Below are 15,245 nucleotides of genomic sequence, written 5' to 3' on the forward strand. Positions count from 1 at the left end.
GGATACAGCCCAACAGAGATGCATCACGCAAGCGATAGCTTCTACGAATAATATTCACGACTGTCATTTCCCATTCTGCATATTCCATCCTCCACGCCAATAAACGGGCTTAAAAGGGTATTCATTCTTTCATCTATCATGCTCCAACATCGTGCAATTACCAAGGGGGGTCTTCCATGCGGCGGAATAGGGCTACAAATTTATGTCCCTTGTTTCGTTCCACCTTCTTGCCCTCCTCCGTCTCGTTCAACATAATCTTGACGCACTCATCGTTTTCCTCCTCTTCTTTGCTCACCCGCTCAAAGGATGGATGGGCGTCAAGATGCTCCACCATCCACTCGTGCAATGCCTCGACATCGGTGATGGTATAGACAATGCCGCCAGGCCGTAGGGCGTAAGCGTATTCGGAATTGAGTGTTGTTGAAACAATCCGGGCCTTGTGCTTTTTCGTTTTGAAGTGTGGATCAGGGAAGCAGATGAATATTTTGCTCAGCTGGCTCTTCTTGAAGAAGTTGGGCAAGAACTTCATGGTGTTTGCGCGGATGCAGGCCGCATTCTGGTAGAGTTTTTCAGAGCTTTGCGCGCGCAGTGCCCATATCTTTTCCTGTACAAACTGCGTTACTGTAGTACGGATCTCCAGACCTAGAAACATGTTAATCATCAATCCCCTTGGCCGAATGAAGAAGAGACGAGGAAGCACTCACCAAGAATGAGCTTGTCTGGGAAAACAGGAGCGAGACCAACAAGGAGACCTCCAAACCCACATCCGATGTCGACAATCTCAACATCTTGCTTCATTCGCGGAGGCTTGGACTCATCCCGCGGCGCTTCTTCATCCACATAAGAAGGGTAATAGGACGACCAATCCATATGCTCAGGTGAAATTGGGCTGCAAACAAGTTAGTAAAAGATCAAGAAGATCTCATAGAAGCACACTTACTACTCTAACATGTGGTCTGAGAAAGGGTTTGCATGAGCTCTCTGCCGATAAAGCTTTTTCCGGGGTAGCAACACGACGCCATCTTGGCCTCTTCTTTCTCTAAACCTATCTCGCCTTTCTTTCTTGTTTGTTTGATTGCCCATTGTTCTAATCCAAGAACTTTGGTAGCAATTCGTGTGTTGAGCTTTGAGGGACAGCAGACGGAAATTTTATTGATGAGATTCAATATCTGACTTTGGCTGGCAACCAAGGAAAGTTTGGTGGAGGCGAAACAGGAAAGCGGTCTGGCACAGTGAGTGCATGCATTTTACGGCACAAAGCTACATTGGGTTTAGTTGCACTCGGCCCACATTGACAGCTTCAGCCCAGCCAGGTACCGGTGACTACAACGTACGGCACTTGAATCATCCCGAGAGAACATACAACTTCACATGTCAGCCAAATATGAATGCATAGTCGACTACCTACCAATGTCAGCTCACTGGTTTGGAACTCTAAGGTAAAGCGGTCTGAAGTGGCGAGATCTGGGTGGTGAGACCGGAGCTCCTGGAAGACAGCCCATAAAGTACCGAGTACTTGCAGCGTCGCAAAATAACGGCTCGACCCCTGGACATCGCGACTGGACTGCTGCGAGCCAGCCTAAAAAAATACCTTAGCTGAGACAGCTCCTGGGCATCTCTTTGCTTCTTCATTGTGCTCGCTGGGCAATGAACGCTTCCCTTTCTTTTCCATCATCGCGACGCCTTCTTCCATAATTCTGCGCCATGGCTGTGCTGCTCTGGGATGTCTCTGGTGCGCTGGCATTTCTGTCGTTCCCCGGCTCAGCTTTTCTCGTCAGTGCCATATCATGGATTAGCGTGAGTACTCTTCTAGACGCCTCCTTTTCTCATCTCTCGTATCTGACTTCCATGCATAGTTGGCCCTGGGCTTGTTTTTTATTGTTCCTTCCCTCCTTGCCGTCGTTTTCGATATTCTCTTATGGATCTGGAGAACGTTTACCCAAGCCCCAGATGAACGGACCCCCGCCGCAGCCGCAGCCGGTTCGGCAGCAGCAATAGTCGCGGCATCAACAGTCGCAGCAACAACAACAATCGGTTCCGAACATGGCGATCAGCGAGCGAGACGACGATAAGCGACCATGGCTTATAACAATTGGTCTTTTTTTATTATCAGATACATATATGTCACATAGATATCTTGGATATGGTTCTAAGCGATTTGCGAAAGCACCTTGATGAGATCTCCTGTCACGCCCATGGCCGTCACGTCTCCGCCGGCACCCGCGCCCTGGATAATCAGGGGATTGCTGCCATATCTCTCAGTATAGAAGCTGATGATGTTGTCACTGCCCTTGAGAGAGGCAATGGGGTGTGAGCGATCAAATTGCTCCAGTCCGACCTTGACCTGCTGGGTGGCCACGTCAATGCTACCAACAAATCGAACAACTTTTCCAGCCTTCTCGGCGGCAGCTTTGGTGTCTTCCATCTGCTGATCAAAGGCAGGCAGCTTGTCGAGAAATTCATCTCCGCTCGAACAAGCCTCCAATTCCTTGGGAATGAGGCTCTGGACAGGGAAAGATGTGGGCGATTCGACAGGCAGGCCTGCCAAGCGGGCCAAAATAGTCAACTTGCGGGCGACATCAAGGCCATTGAGGTCGTCTCTCGGATCCGGCTCGGTATAGCCAAGTGCCTTTGCTTTCTTCACCTCCTCAGACCACTTGCCGCCCTGACCCTCGGTCGGTGCAAATGAATTGAAGAGGAACGACATGGTGCCGCTGAAAACGCCTTCGATTTTGGTCACCTTGTCTCCAGTATCGACCAGATCCTTCAGCGTGGAGATGACTGGCAGACCAGCGCCAACCGAAGACTCGTGGTAGATCTTGGCACCAGAGGTTGCGGATGCCGTGAAGATATCCTGCCAGAGCTTGTATGAGCCAGAAAAGGCCTTCTTGTTAGGTGTCACGATGCTAAGACCCCGGCTCAGGGCCAGTGGGTAAGCGTCGGCGACATCCTGAGAGCTCGTGTTGTCGACCAAGATCACCTTGGCGGGGGCGGAAGCCAGATAGTCAATCACTTGCGGCAGGGGAGGAGGGGCCTGTGTGGATGCAGCGAGGCTTTCGGTGACGCCATCAAGGCTCACGGGGGAGTAATCGACATTGTATAGGGCCTTGCGACTTGTCGAGATGTAGCAGAGGCTCAGCTTGGGAGACGGCCTGCGAGCAGCGAGCGCTTGCAGCTGAGAGAGGAAGCATTTGCCGACACCACCGGCGCCTAATGTATAATCATAAGTTAGTTTAGTCCATTGATAACTAGCACGCTGAGTGAATCAACGCTCCCGGGAGTATGTACCAATGATGGCGATGTAAACCTGATTAACCGCAGCCATTTTGTCTTGTGGGTGAACGGATGCTGCGAAAATACAGGTAGCTTGGATGGAAGATGATGGGTTTCGTTCCGATAGCGGGGTGATGGAATTAGTGGGGTTGCAGCTAACAGCTCTAAAACTTGGGTCGGCTTAACCTGTACCACTGTTTGATAAACGAAGTTTCCTGTGCTATATGAGGTATGATATGCGTATCGATGAGTAAAAAAATCTATATAATGTGTCTAGGTTATTCATAGTCTCTTTTCGTGTTTACCTTCCCATCACGGTATGCTACCACACCATCTCTTTTGCCAAGGTTGGCGTTACTTAATCATCAATAATGATATGCTGGTGCCCTAGATTGTTTCTATACGCCCTTAGTGGGAAGCATCGCAATAATCATTTCTCTATACTATGCGAGAAGAAATGAATAGATATGAATGATGCCTTGCATTCAAAGGAGCAAAAAGACTGGAGAATAAGGGATTTGAACCCCTGACCTTTTACAGACTTGCACTCAGACTGAACAAATGCAAAGCAAACGTGATACCCCTACACCAACTCCCCGGATCTTGAATTTGGCGAAATGCCATTCAATTCAAAGAGTTTCAAGAAGTGAGGCTATTGTAGAGATGGAGATTGCATCATCGGAACAACATGGTGGTTAAAATGTATTGAGCGTCTTAGAAGGATGAGATGCATGCCATGGAGCCACATGCGAACTGGGCCTTAAACACTGCAGCTAATTAAAAAGGCAGAGACACTGGCAGCTGAGTCGATATTCTATCTCTTATCATGGCGGCAGGAGGTGAAGAGTCTATATTTACGCTTCGTTACCCTTTTATGGTGTTATTAAGAAAACCCTTGTTATCATCATGCCTTGATCGAGATGTTTTGTTTGTGCGAGAAACCCGAACGGTCATCAACAAAGACGCTTAGTCACCAAGACCCGTCAACTTTAATCAGTGACGTTCAGCTTCCCGGTAGCGTGGCGGCGATAAGATCATTTTCTGGGCTTCATTGATCAATATCTGGAAATCTAATCACCCATTGTGGCCTCCACGGTATAAGCCACCCTATCTGGCACTCTACTCGAAGAAGGATCCTTTATTTCTAGGGATTAAATACGGCCTTTGTCAGTGCACATACAAGAGCCGCGGACAAAGAATATCGCATCTACGCCAGAGAAATCACACAATGCCTCAGGATCCGAATCTCTACGGCCAAAGGCCGCAAAAGCGAACAAAACGAGAGGCGTTATCGTCATCACTAGATTTTACTGCCCAGCTCACATCACTTATATCCAATGCCACCCCTCAGGCATCAACATCAACGGGGCCTGGACGCGCAAGGCCGAAACAGTCAAAGGACGACATCTTCCGTGGTTCCAGCAAATCAAAAAAGACGACATCCAGCAGTAAGGAGCGAGATGCCAAATCAGAAAAGCTGGTACTTAAAGAAGTGGCTGGGACAGAGGAGGAGACGCAGGAACTCGAGCGCGCAAAGCGAAAGATGGAGAGCAAGGCACGGCTCTATGCCGCCATGAAGCGCGGAGACTACGTGCCCAAAGAGAACGAGGCGGCGCCGCTGGTGGACTTTGACCGCAAATGGGCTGAAACAGTGGAAGGCCACGACGACTACGAAACCAGCTCGGATGAGGATGCGAATGGCAGCGGCGGCGAGGAGATGGTGGAGTATGAAGACGAGTTTGGTCGTACACGGCGAGGCACGCGAGCCGACAAGGAAAAGATGGAACGTCGCATACGGCGAGGGCTGCTGGGCGCCGAGGAACTGGAGCGCATGTCAGCCCGGCCTAGTGCTCCCAGCAACCTCATCTACGGCGACGCGATTCAAGCAATGGCGTTTGCGCCGGATGATCCGGACAAGATGGCGGAGCTGGCAAGCAGGCGGGATAGGAGCGCTACGCCGCCCGAGATGAAGCACTACGATGCCGACAATGAGATCCGCACCAAGGGCGTTGGCTTCTACAAGTTCAGCAAGGACGAGGAGACGCGGACGAAGGAGATGCAGTCGCTGGAGGAGGAGAGGCTCAAGACCGAGGAGCAGCGTAAGCAGCGCGAGGAACAGCGGGCTGCACGACGGCGCGAAATCGAACAGCGCCGAAAGGATATGGGGGAGAGGCGGGCGAAGCGGCAGGCCGACAGCTTCCTGGACGGGCTGTAAGAGACGGGAGGAAGTCGGTCCTACGTGACCAAGGACAGAGGACACCTGGTTTCAATGGTAGCAGTGCTATGCAGTACTAGCAGTAGGACTAACACCTGGTTGCATCTGATCCGGGGCACTTGTTATTACAGTCGAAGCGTGCTCTGTATTGTGATTTGATTGAGCGGCGCCACACACGGATTTGGTGTGTCCAAAAAGTCCAACCGCTTGCCCAGCGCCAGCCCAGGCACCGCCAACCAGAAACTTGTAGCCCGAGACGATAGTGTTGAAAGCAGCGCGCCATCGCTTCAGCCACACGGGTCAGACTCCATCGCGGGCTGGTAGCGGCAAGGAGGCTTTTTTTCTCTTTCACTTTTTCTTCTTGTTCTTTCTGGTTTGAATATATTTCCCTCGTCCCGTTTAGCCATGGCGCTCACTTCGCTGATTGGTCGGGGCGGAGTTGGATGGGAGTCCGGACTGCAAAAGAGAGCCAATGGAAGGCCTTCATGGTGCCGGCGACGACGAGAAACAAGAAGGGCAGAAAACCAAGGACTTGAAAACTACGTGTAGCATGCAAGTCTATTCTAGTCCAAAGCAGGGAGGAAGCGCTAGGGAATGTGAGGCGTCTGGTCGTATTTGTGTCGTATAACAGAGACAACCAGGAACAAAGAGCATTCCGGCCACACAGTTGGCGGACGAGACAATCCATACGGAGTAATTTCAAACGAGGCCTTTTGCGGGCAGTTCTAGTTCTCCATGTGACGGCTTTCGTCCCCCTTTGATAGGCGTGTATTCCGTAATGTGTCGTCGTCACAGATTGCGTGCGCTCTGGGCCATTCAATGCGCGAGGCTGCAGGGCATGTGGCTCTCGGCCTCCGAAGGGCTGCATTTGGCGACCAGCGGATTTCCTCTTCCTCGTCCGGGGGTTGCACCGCGAAAGCAGGTTTTCACTGTGGCCTCGTGCTGCGTTGCGTTTCCCCCGAATGGCAGGCGAGCGTGGTTTTTTTGGTATTCTGCTTACTTTTTGAGACCTCCTCAAGCGGGTAAGTTAATCTTACTGTGCTTGTCCAGATCCAAAGAGTAAGATGAGACATGAGTCTGCGCCTCAGCGCTGGGCATTCAGACGGGCTTTCCCCATGTCGATGTGAAATTGCTGTCCGATCTTGGTATTAATAGCAGAATTCGTAATATGCAAAATAGGTATACATAGATCCAATAGTAATACGAGACGGGTTACGCGCGTTGAAGCTGAAACTATTGTGGTTTACGTGTTATCACGGGAAGCGAATCCCGCTGAGATCCGTCTGTCTGGTGCAGGCATTGTTAAGCATATGGACAGTATATATCTCACTGCGCTGGCATCGCAGCACCGTGTACCCGGCAAGGCCTCGTCCTGTATGGGGAAATTCGAGTAGGATTCGCGCTTGGCTTTGGAACTAAAGAACTAGCGAGAGACGGCATGAAAGATTGCTAATCCACCCAAAACACCAAAAAGCATTGAAACGATTTTAGCACAGACACTTGACGAACAAAGACCACTTTTTTCTTGTTTTCTTTGCTTCTTTACTTTGTCCGCTTTCTGCTTCAAGAGAATCGATATCAAGTGTCGCATGTGAAATTGACGCTTACAATTGAAACCAATCTGAATCAATTAATATGACTCCAATGACTATGAGTACGCAGTTCAGTCCCAGCAAATGCCGGCAGCTGCATCGTGAAGGATGAGGCGTTGGATTGCACAGTACGGCCCCTCACTGTGAGGCTCTCGCTGCAATCAACTTGGATCGGCTGGGGAAGACTCAAAAGGCGCGGTGCCACCAACTGGGGCTGGCGCTGTTCCGGCCAGTCCAGAAGCGGCCTGGTGTCAAAAGTGTGAGTCACCGGCGGGGCCACGCCTTCTGGCAAGGGCGCCTGCCAATTGAGACAGCGCCTGCGACGTGCCTGTACTTGGCTGCCAGTGGTCCGCTCAGCGGGTGCCTAACAGCCTGGCAGGCAGCCTGGCGCCGTGCATGTTAGGGCTGCACAAGCCCCCAATGCCCTCGCCTTGTACCACAGCCCGTGCCGCCCGGGTACGTACCCGCTGGTGTGCCCGCTACCAGAGTTGCTGCCTGAGAAATACATAACCGCCACGGCCACATTTTTTTCTGGTCTTTTTTTTCTTTTCCTTTCTCCTCCACCCCCAAGCATTCACATCACATACAATACACAAGCGTTAGAAGCCTCAGGCTGCCTTCAAGATGATCTAAACAAACCTCTCCCCGAGCGTTTCTCCCCCTTCCGTCAAAATTCAGTCCCAGGACATAAACAACATTCTCCCCACTCAACCTTCTCGTTCAGTTCACCATTCGGTCGATCTGAACTTCAGCACTGCTTTGAATAGCATCAGCACGAGTTCCTTCCTCACCGCCAACATTTCAGCTCAAGACTTCCCAGTCTTCACCACGGATTCCCAGTCAACATGGCTTCCCAACTCAGCTTCCGCCCTGCCGGCACCATCCGAGCACCTCTCCCTGAACCCCGTCGAGAATCCCCAGCAGGACTTTGTCTTGTTCGACAACCCTCAGCCTCGTCAACATAATAGGAGTATTCCTTTACCTAGCCAACGTCGTCACTCTTGTCACACCCGTCGCGAGAAGCACGCTTCACACGCAGTCCAAAATCAACGAGTGGCCCAGATACTCCAGGCTATTGGGCACCCATCACTGTCTTCTGCATACGGCAATCGTTTATCGAATCAGTTTTACGCATCCTCTGCTCCATCTTCAACGGTTTCTTTGAATCGGTCTTCTCGCACTGCACGGCCACCAGTACCCTTGTTTAATCAGAACACTGGTAACCAAAATCAAGCCGCCAAGATGATGAACGCTGCAGGTTTGTCCAACCCTTCTAATTTGCTTCAGCTTGATCACTCTCGCTCACACTCTCTAACAGACGTCGATTTGGACGACTTCACCTTTTTCGAAGGAGGTGCCTCTACGGCCTTCTCTTCTCCGGCAGTCGCTTCCAACTTTGACTTCAGCAGTGGCGCTTCCAGCGCTGCTTCTAATCTTGGCACTGTGTCTCCCCAAGACCTCCTGATTCAGGAGCCCTTCATGTCAGCGCCGAACTCAGCGGCGCTGACTGCCTTGACCTCTCCTTCGCTGTACAATGGCAGCCCTGAGTTTGATTCATATGATGTTTCTCCCAACTTTGGCAATGCCGAATTTGAGAACGGTCCTAGCGACGCCTGGTACTCACTGTTTCCTTCTGATGCAGGCAGCCAAGAGCTTGCCAACGCAAGCGAGTCGCCTGCTCAGAAGCCTTTGGAATCAGAGCCCATGTACCGATCATCATCTTCTGGCAGTGGCAGTGGTAGCGGTAGCGGCAGGAAGAAGTCGTCTGGATCCCCCACGGGTTCTACGCGACACTCTTCCGTCTCCGGTGTTAACTCTCGCCGACGAGACAAGCCCCTGCCCCCTATCATTGTGGAGGACGCCAATGACACCGTTGCCATGAAGCGAGCTCGTAATACTTTGGCTGCTCGAAAGTCGCGTGAGCGAAAGGCTCAGCGATTCGAAGAGCTAGAAGAGCGTATTGCGAAGCTGGAGGCAGAGCGTGATCACTGGAAGAGGATTGCACTGTCGCAATCTGGAGCATTGTCGGAGTGAAGAAGTAATCAAGACGGAAGTTGTTTCACTTTCCTTTTTCGCTATTAATGTTTGACTAAAAACGGTTCCGAGGGAAGATTGTATTTATTATTCGCAATGTTGCGCATCTGATACTACTAAAGTAGTTCTCATTTTCTTTTTCAGAGTGTAAATGTTACTATTTCATTTGAACTTCATGTTCCTACCGCATTACTTGTGACCTCGTGTATTGTTCATAGACGTCGGCATGATTTCTATGCTGGCAGCCATTTGCCAAGCGTACATGTGTTGCTGTGTATGATATAATTCTAAAAGCTACCAATCCACTTGTGACCAAGCTGGTCGGCACTGTATGATGTATTACATGTTTTTGGAGAGGGTTCTTGCATGACTAAGATCTGATGTATGTCATGCCCTGCTGTTTGATTACATCTACACATTTGAACATGGAGTCGTGATATCGCAATCGACACTCTTCATCTGTAGCCCACTTAGACCACATAAAAGTGAAGCAAATAATAGAATTAACCGATAAAGATCACATTCCTCAAGCTCATTCGTCGAATACAAATTTTCTTAATTATTGTTCCAGGAAGAGCTTCCTGCTGAACTTGTCTATGAGTGTGTCTCTAGGCTCGATATTTGACCCATGCGTCAAGAGCGGCAGTCTCAAGATCTTTTCTGTGTGCAAAGAATCATGGCATGCTTGAATTAGAAACCTCTGCGCCATACGTTTGTAATATTTAGTTGAATTTTATATAGCTCATGTAACCTATCGAGATATCCGCGTAACACCTCCTATCTGCCTGCCTTGCAGATGCCATCCTAGGCACCACATCTCTGAGCCTGACCAGGTCACAAGATGAAACACACGCTCCCAAGCTTCACAGAAAACCTCCCAAGGTCTGAGTCCATCATAAACTGAGCCGATGCCATATTTACCCAAGCTGCAGCCAGCCAAACGCGGGCAAACATGATGGCGTATTCCACGAGTAGGCTGGCTCTTCTTGTCACCGGACGAAGCATCGTCCCAAGAGTGTTTGCGCCATCAAAATATCAATCCGAAGCAATAAATCTGGGTATAAATAGGATAGTAATCAAGACTTAGGCCACGCTTGTAGGATATTCGTGGCCGGGGACAATGTCTGCCGGAGGAAACATGCGGAAGCTCGTCGATGGGTTGAGGCCGACCATGCGGAAGATGAGAGTCTCCATCCCGAAGCCGGGCATGGCGATGAAGCCTAGGATGTTGAAAAGGAGTCTTAAGAAGGCTTCAACTCGATCTTCCTCCATGTTTTTGCTGTTGCTAAGTGTAGCGAATTGGGAATGATTTGGGTAGATGGAAGGATTGAAGTTGGGCATCTTGCCTTGGTGCGGTACGGTTGCGATGATTGCTGCTGTATTTAACCTTCATTCATGTGGTGACCTAAGCTGCTCTATATATCCTCAATATACTTTTTTTGGAAGCTTGAGAAAAGGTTAGTCCCCGATTGGTGTGAAGTATTGCAAAGAGAGGCGTTGACTTTAGGTTTTCCCTGGAGGGGTAGAACTCTGATTCCATGGACATTCTGATATATTCTACCTAGGGAATGACTATTTAGCGCTCTAATTCTGCAGTTAAGCATCCTTTGGCTAACGTTTAATAGTAATGTTAGTATCAGACACTAGAGGCAGATAACCAAAGTAGCAGATACTAAAGAAATATATCTATAGTGGCGGATACTAGAGGAATATAGCAATGGTAGCAGAAAGTAGTGATAGCAGATACAGGGAACTGGGTTCTGGATATCTAATAAAAAGAGATGGATACTATACCATGTGGCAGTAATAAAGGGATTTCTCTCAGTTCCCGTTCCGATACTTGAACCCCAAATAGTCGCTAGGATACCGGATATATGTAGCCAACTTGAGATGTTGAAAAGTTACTCTTTCTAATTAGGAGTCTGTGAGGCTTCTTGACGAGCTTATTAGAACGTCATAGCTGATAGTACTGAGTGCACGGTCCACACTTTGTTTCTGGCATGGAGATCCATCGGTTCAGGGCTTCGAATATTGAAACCAACCGGCAGGGATCGCATATAAACTCAGCTTTTCATCTATAGTATGAACGCGCTTAATGTATGCATCTGTAACTTGGGATGCCCGTTTGCCACCTAGTATTACTACTATATGAGGACGATATTACTGTGTCGGCCTGGACTTACGGTACTTTCGCAAGTTCTAAGACATGTCTTGGATCAGCAAAGTGGAGGCCGAATTGTGCGACACTGCCTTGGACAAAACCACCCGAATAAGGGGGTAAAAGTTGCCGCCCCTAGGCTTCTTGGGGCTTTTCTCTGCCATTCATGTTGCGCTCGTGTTTATCTTGCATGTAACCCCCCTGTCACTATCGGAAATCTAGCTTCCCTCGGTTACACTGCATATATATGTGTGTCTTTCTGTACAACCCGTAGATAGCTTTTGGTTCGGAATAAGTCGCTGAAAGGCTGTCTATTGGAGCACGAATAAAAGGTCGACCCTAGCCCGTCTTGATCGAGTTTTAGTAGACCTACTCGTCTATTGTCGAGCCATTTGGGGCCATTTCGGAGAGAAAACCATTGGATCAAAGGCCGTAATCATGGCCGAAGAAATCGAGAAGCCTGTCGTGCAAGAGCAAGAGCACAATGGCAGTGCTCTTGGTGATAAGAGTAGCATTGTATGTGTTTTCTTATGCTTATATACTTCTATGATTCTATAATTCTGCCCTACATGACATCGTCGCTAGTCATTCACTTTCCTTCTCGTTACTCAAATATCTTACAGCAAATACCTTGACAAGATTGAATAACATCCCATTAGGGCCACAACAATTCCGATGAGCCATCACATCTCATAGTCGAAGATCGAGTAGCAGAGCGTGATCTACACGTGACCGAGGATGACTTACTTGAGGCTAGGGAACTTGCGGCAACATACACTCTTGAGGAAGTGAGAGACGTATGTGACTTCTTACATATACTAATTTATTTAACGAGATATTGACTTGACTCTGCTTGGTTAGCTCCTCAGCACCTTTTATCGGCTTCACAAGAGGGATCCCAACTTTCCTTTGGATGTCATTGAGAAAACCGAGGCTTTTCTTCGTAAGTTATTACTACTCTCGAAGGCTTATATCTGAAAACTCGTCTCATCTTCTAACTCCCGGTTTATAGACAATGACGACATTTTTGAACATCCGGAAAAATATGAGCAGCAAATCTCTGGAATGAAAATTCAAGCTGCTCTTATCGTCACCAACAGCCCATACGCCGAAGTTAGAAGCGTTGTTTCCTCCTACGACGACCCTATGATGCCATGTTCGACTATCCGGGCCTGGGTCTTGGGAATCATGTTTTCCGGCGGCATCGCTTTTATCAACAGCTTCTTTGGCATTCGTCAGCCTGCCATTTACGTCACGTCCAACGTCCCCCAACTCTTGGCGTATCCTCTGGGGAAAATGTTGGAATGGCTTCTGCCTGACGTGGGCATCACGCTGTTTGGAGTCCGGCATAGCTTAAACCCTGGCCATTTCAATAAGAAAGAGCACATGCTCATCACATTGATGGCCAGTATTGCAAAGAGCACGCCATACACGAACAACGTCATCTTGGCCCAAGTTCTCCCGCAGTACTTCAACCAGTCCTGGGCGCTCAATTTTGGCTACCAACTTCTGATTGCTCTATCGAGCAACTTCATCGGCTACAGTCTCGCTGGGATTTGCCGAAGGTTCCTGGTTTACCCGTCGTATTGTGTATGGCCCCAGGCTCTTGTTACTATTGCCCTGAACAGTGCTTTTCACACTGAGGGGAATGTCCCGGCCTTGGGTCCATTCGGCATAACATGGCGCATGTCGAGATTTAAATTCTTCCTCTCTGCTTTCGTGTTCATGTTTATATACTTCTGGTTCCCCAACTACATCTTCGGGGCCCTTGGGCTCTTCAGCTGGATGACTTGGATCGCTCCGAATAATGCTAGCTTGAATCATATCACGGGTGCGGTCAACGGCCTTGGCCTCAACCCCCTGCCTACCTTTGACTGGAACGTCTTCACATATGCCATCGACCCCCTCATGGCGCCATTCTTTAGTACTTTCAACCTATTTACTGGGATGTCCTTGTCTATGTTTGTCGTCATCGCAATATACTACACAAACACGTATAACACTGCATATCTACCAATCAACTCCAATGAGCCATACGATCACTATGGCAAGCGATATAACGTCACTTCCATCCTCGACAGCCGTGGAATAATCGACAATGAAAAGTACCAAGCATATTCACAGCCATACCTCTCCGCTGGGTATGTTACATACTACATGTTCAGTTTTAGCACTTATAGCGCCGCTTTAGCATATGGGTTTCTCTACCACCAATTGGAGATTATGATGGGATTCAGAGACCTCGTCAACAGCTTCCGCCCTTCTAAAAAGGCCGAAATTGAAAAGGGCCAGGTCCTTGACGTGCACAACCGTCTGATGAGAAAGTACCGGGAAGTTCCAGAGTGGTGGTATATGATTGTTCTTGTTCTCTCGGTTGCTCTTGGTTGTACGGCAATTGCTCACTGGCCAACTTTCACGAGCCCTGGCGTTGTATTTTATGGCATCGGTCTCTGTTTGGTCTTCATGGTCCCTACTGGGATTATTTACGCCATGACCGGCATTGAGACGATGTTGGATATACTAGCCGAGTTGATCGGTGGATCCTTTGTGCAAGGCAACGCGCTCGCTCTGTGTTTCTTTAAGACATACGGCTTCGTCACTTGTTCTCACGCTTTATCGTTTAGTATCGACCTCAAGATAGCCCATTATGTCAAAATCCCGCCTCGGTTCACCTTCTTTGCGCAGATGGTGCCGACTCTGGTCTCAACGTTTGTCAGCGTCGGCATCGTCTCGTACCAAGTCCACCTCAAAGATATTTGTACTGAGAACGCTCCATTTAAGTTCACATGCCCCAACCAAACCTCATTCTTCACTGGGGTCACTCTCTGGGGTACCGTAGGGCCCAAAAGGCTCTGGGGCGTGGGCGGCCAATACTCAGAAACTCTTGTCGGATTCCCCCTTGGCATCGCCGTTGTGGTGATATTCTGGGTCCTCGGCAAGTATTTCCCCAAGAGTCGCGTGCTTCGCGCAACACATCCCGTGGCTCTGTTGAACGGGGGCATGTACTGGGCGCCATATAATCTTTGCTATATCTGGCCCGCTGTGCCTGTCGCGTTTTTGTCCTGGATTTATATCAAGAAGCGATTCTTGACTCTGTGGTCCAAGGTAGGCAAGAAACTACATGCTCACCTTGGTACATCATCTAGCTTGCTAATAATCTTTCTCTTTTTGTAGTACAACTTTGTTCTGTCTGCCGCCTTCTCTGCCGGCATCGCCATCTCGGCCATTATCCAATTCTTTGCTCTCACATACCGGGGCATCACCTTGGACTGGTGGGGTAATAATGTGGTTAACATGGGATGCGAAGGCACCGCCTGTCCTCTCAAGAAGCTACCCGAGGGAGAGTTCTTTGGGCCTGCACCTGGTCATTACAACTGAGCTATCGTGCCTTTTTGAAGAGGAGGGGGAAGACTGTTAACTTGCTTACTTGTCTAATATGTAGTATATACCCAGCTCTTTATATCTGCTGCTGTTATTAGTTTCTGCTACTAACAGTACTTTATTCTACCATCTATTACCATCTGCTACTATTGCTACATTTTTCTACTATCCGCTGCTAGGCTACCTACTACAATCCTCTTGTTTCTGATATTGTCACTCGTCATTTATCTGGCTTTGACCTTGAGACTCAGAATGCTGGATAGCAAACTTGGGGTGCTGGATAGTCTTACTTATGGAGTACAGTTTGACGCCCTTAGTAGCCATCATATCCGCAATATTCAAGTTGGAACGGCCATGCTACAGGACAGCCCCGATAAAATCCCCCATCATCGGATTGGACACTCGCCATTGTTTATCTGCTTTTACTCTGTTAGATTCTCATGAGAATACATGTAGCCATGCAAACCAACATCACGTCCGGCATCTGCCGAGGTGCCCCAAACAAGGGGCTGACATGCATGATACGCCTAGTGTTTGGAGCAATTAGACAGACCCTCAATGACTCGCCACTAACAGGCCAGAAAAAATCCCG

The 15,245-nt window shown here is 49.0% G+C and overlaps 7 protein-coding genes across 7 annotated transcripts; 4 read left to right on the plus strand and 3 right to left on the minus strand.

The window, feature by feature from the left end:
• Positions 1–157: 157 nt before the first annotated feature.
• Positions 158–951, minus strand: T069G_06866 (putative methyltransferase domain-containing protein; the record flags this gene model as incomplete). The annotated part of the gene is made up of 3 exons (XM_056174076.1): positions 158–642; positions 705–889; positions 941–951. The coding sequence occupies 3 exons, from the start codon at positions 949–951 to the stop codon at positions 158–160; spliced, it is 681 nt and encodes a 226-aa protein (XP_056027655.1).
• Positions 952–1,704: 753 nt separating this feature from the next.
• On the plus strand, positions 1,705–2,072 carry T069G_06867 (uncharacterized protein; the record flags this gene model as incomplete). Its single annotated transcript, XM_056174077.1, has 2 exons — positions 1,705–1,797; positions 1,857–2,072. The coding sequence occupies 2 exons, from the start codon at positions 1,705–1,707 to the stop codon at positions 2,070–2,072; spliced, it is 309 nt and encodes a 102-aa protein (XP_056027656.1).
• Positions 2,073–2,149: 77 nt separating this feature from the next.
• T069G_06868 (homoserine dehydrogenase domain-containing protein) lies at positions 2,150–3,325 on the minus strand (the record flags this gene model as incomplete). The annotated part of the gene is made up of 2 exons (XM_056174078.1): positions 2,150–3,210; positions 3,289–3,325. The coding sequence occupies 2 exons, from the start codon at positions 3,323–3,325 to the stop codon at positions 2,150–2,152; spliced, it is 1,098 nt and encodes a 365-aa protein (XP_056027657.1).
• Positions 3,326–4,501: 1,176 nt separating this feature from the next.
• Positions 4,502–5,488, plus strand: T069G_06869 (uncharacterized protein; the record flags this gene model as incomplete). The annotated part of the gene is made up of 1 exon (XM_056174079.1): positions 4,502–5,488. The coding sequence occupies one exon, from the start codon at positions 4,502–4,504 to the stop codon at positions 5,486–5,488; it is 987 nt and encodes a 328-aa protein (XP_056027658.1).
• A 2,834-nt stretch (positions 5,489–8,322) lies between these two features.
• Positions 8,323–9,114, plus strand: T069G_06870 (bZIP transcription factor domain-containing protein; the record flags this gene model as incomplete). Its single annotated transcript, XM_056174080.1, has 2 exons — positions 8,323–8,338; positions 8,399–9,114. 2 exons carry the CDS (start codon positions 8,323–8,325, stop codon positions 9,112–9,114), a joined length of 732 nt encoding a protein of 243 aa, XP_056027659.1.
• Positions 9,115–10,197: 1,083 nt separating this feature from the next.
• Positions 10,198–10,455, minus strand: T069G_06871 (uncharacterized protein; the record flags this gene model as incomplete). Its single annotated transcript, XM_056174081.1, has 1 exon — positions 10,198–10,455. The coding sequence occupies one exon, from the start codon at positions 10,453–10,455 to the stop codon at positions 10,198–10,200; it is 258 nt and encodes an 85-aa protein (XP_056027660.1).
• A 1,255-nt stretch (positions 10,456–11,710) lies between these two features.
• On the plus strand, positions 11,711–14,650 carry T069G_06872 (OPT oligopeptide transporter protein domain-containing protein; the record flags this gene model as incomplete). Its single annotated transcript, XM_056174082.1, has 8 exons — positions 11,711–11,788; positions 11,932–12,069; positions 12,134–12,215; positions 12,285–12,680; positions 12,729–13,413; positions 13,453–13,620; positions 13,693–14,377; positions 14,447–14,650. 8 exons carry the CDS (start codon positions 11,711–11,713, stop codon positions 14,648–14,650), a joined length of 2,436 nt encoding a protein of 811 aa, XP_056027661.1.
• Between the last annotated feature and the right edge of the window lie 595 nt (positions 14,651–15,245).

This window comes from Trichoderma breve, chromosome 4 (genome assembly GCF_028502605.1).
Source record: "Trichoderma breve strain T069 chromosome 4, whole genome shotgun sequence".
In the NCBI taxonomy this organism is placed as follows: domain Eukaryota; kingdom Fungi; phylum Ascomycota; class Sordariomycetes; order Hypocreales; family Hypocreaceae; genus Trichoderma; species Trichoderma breve.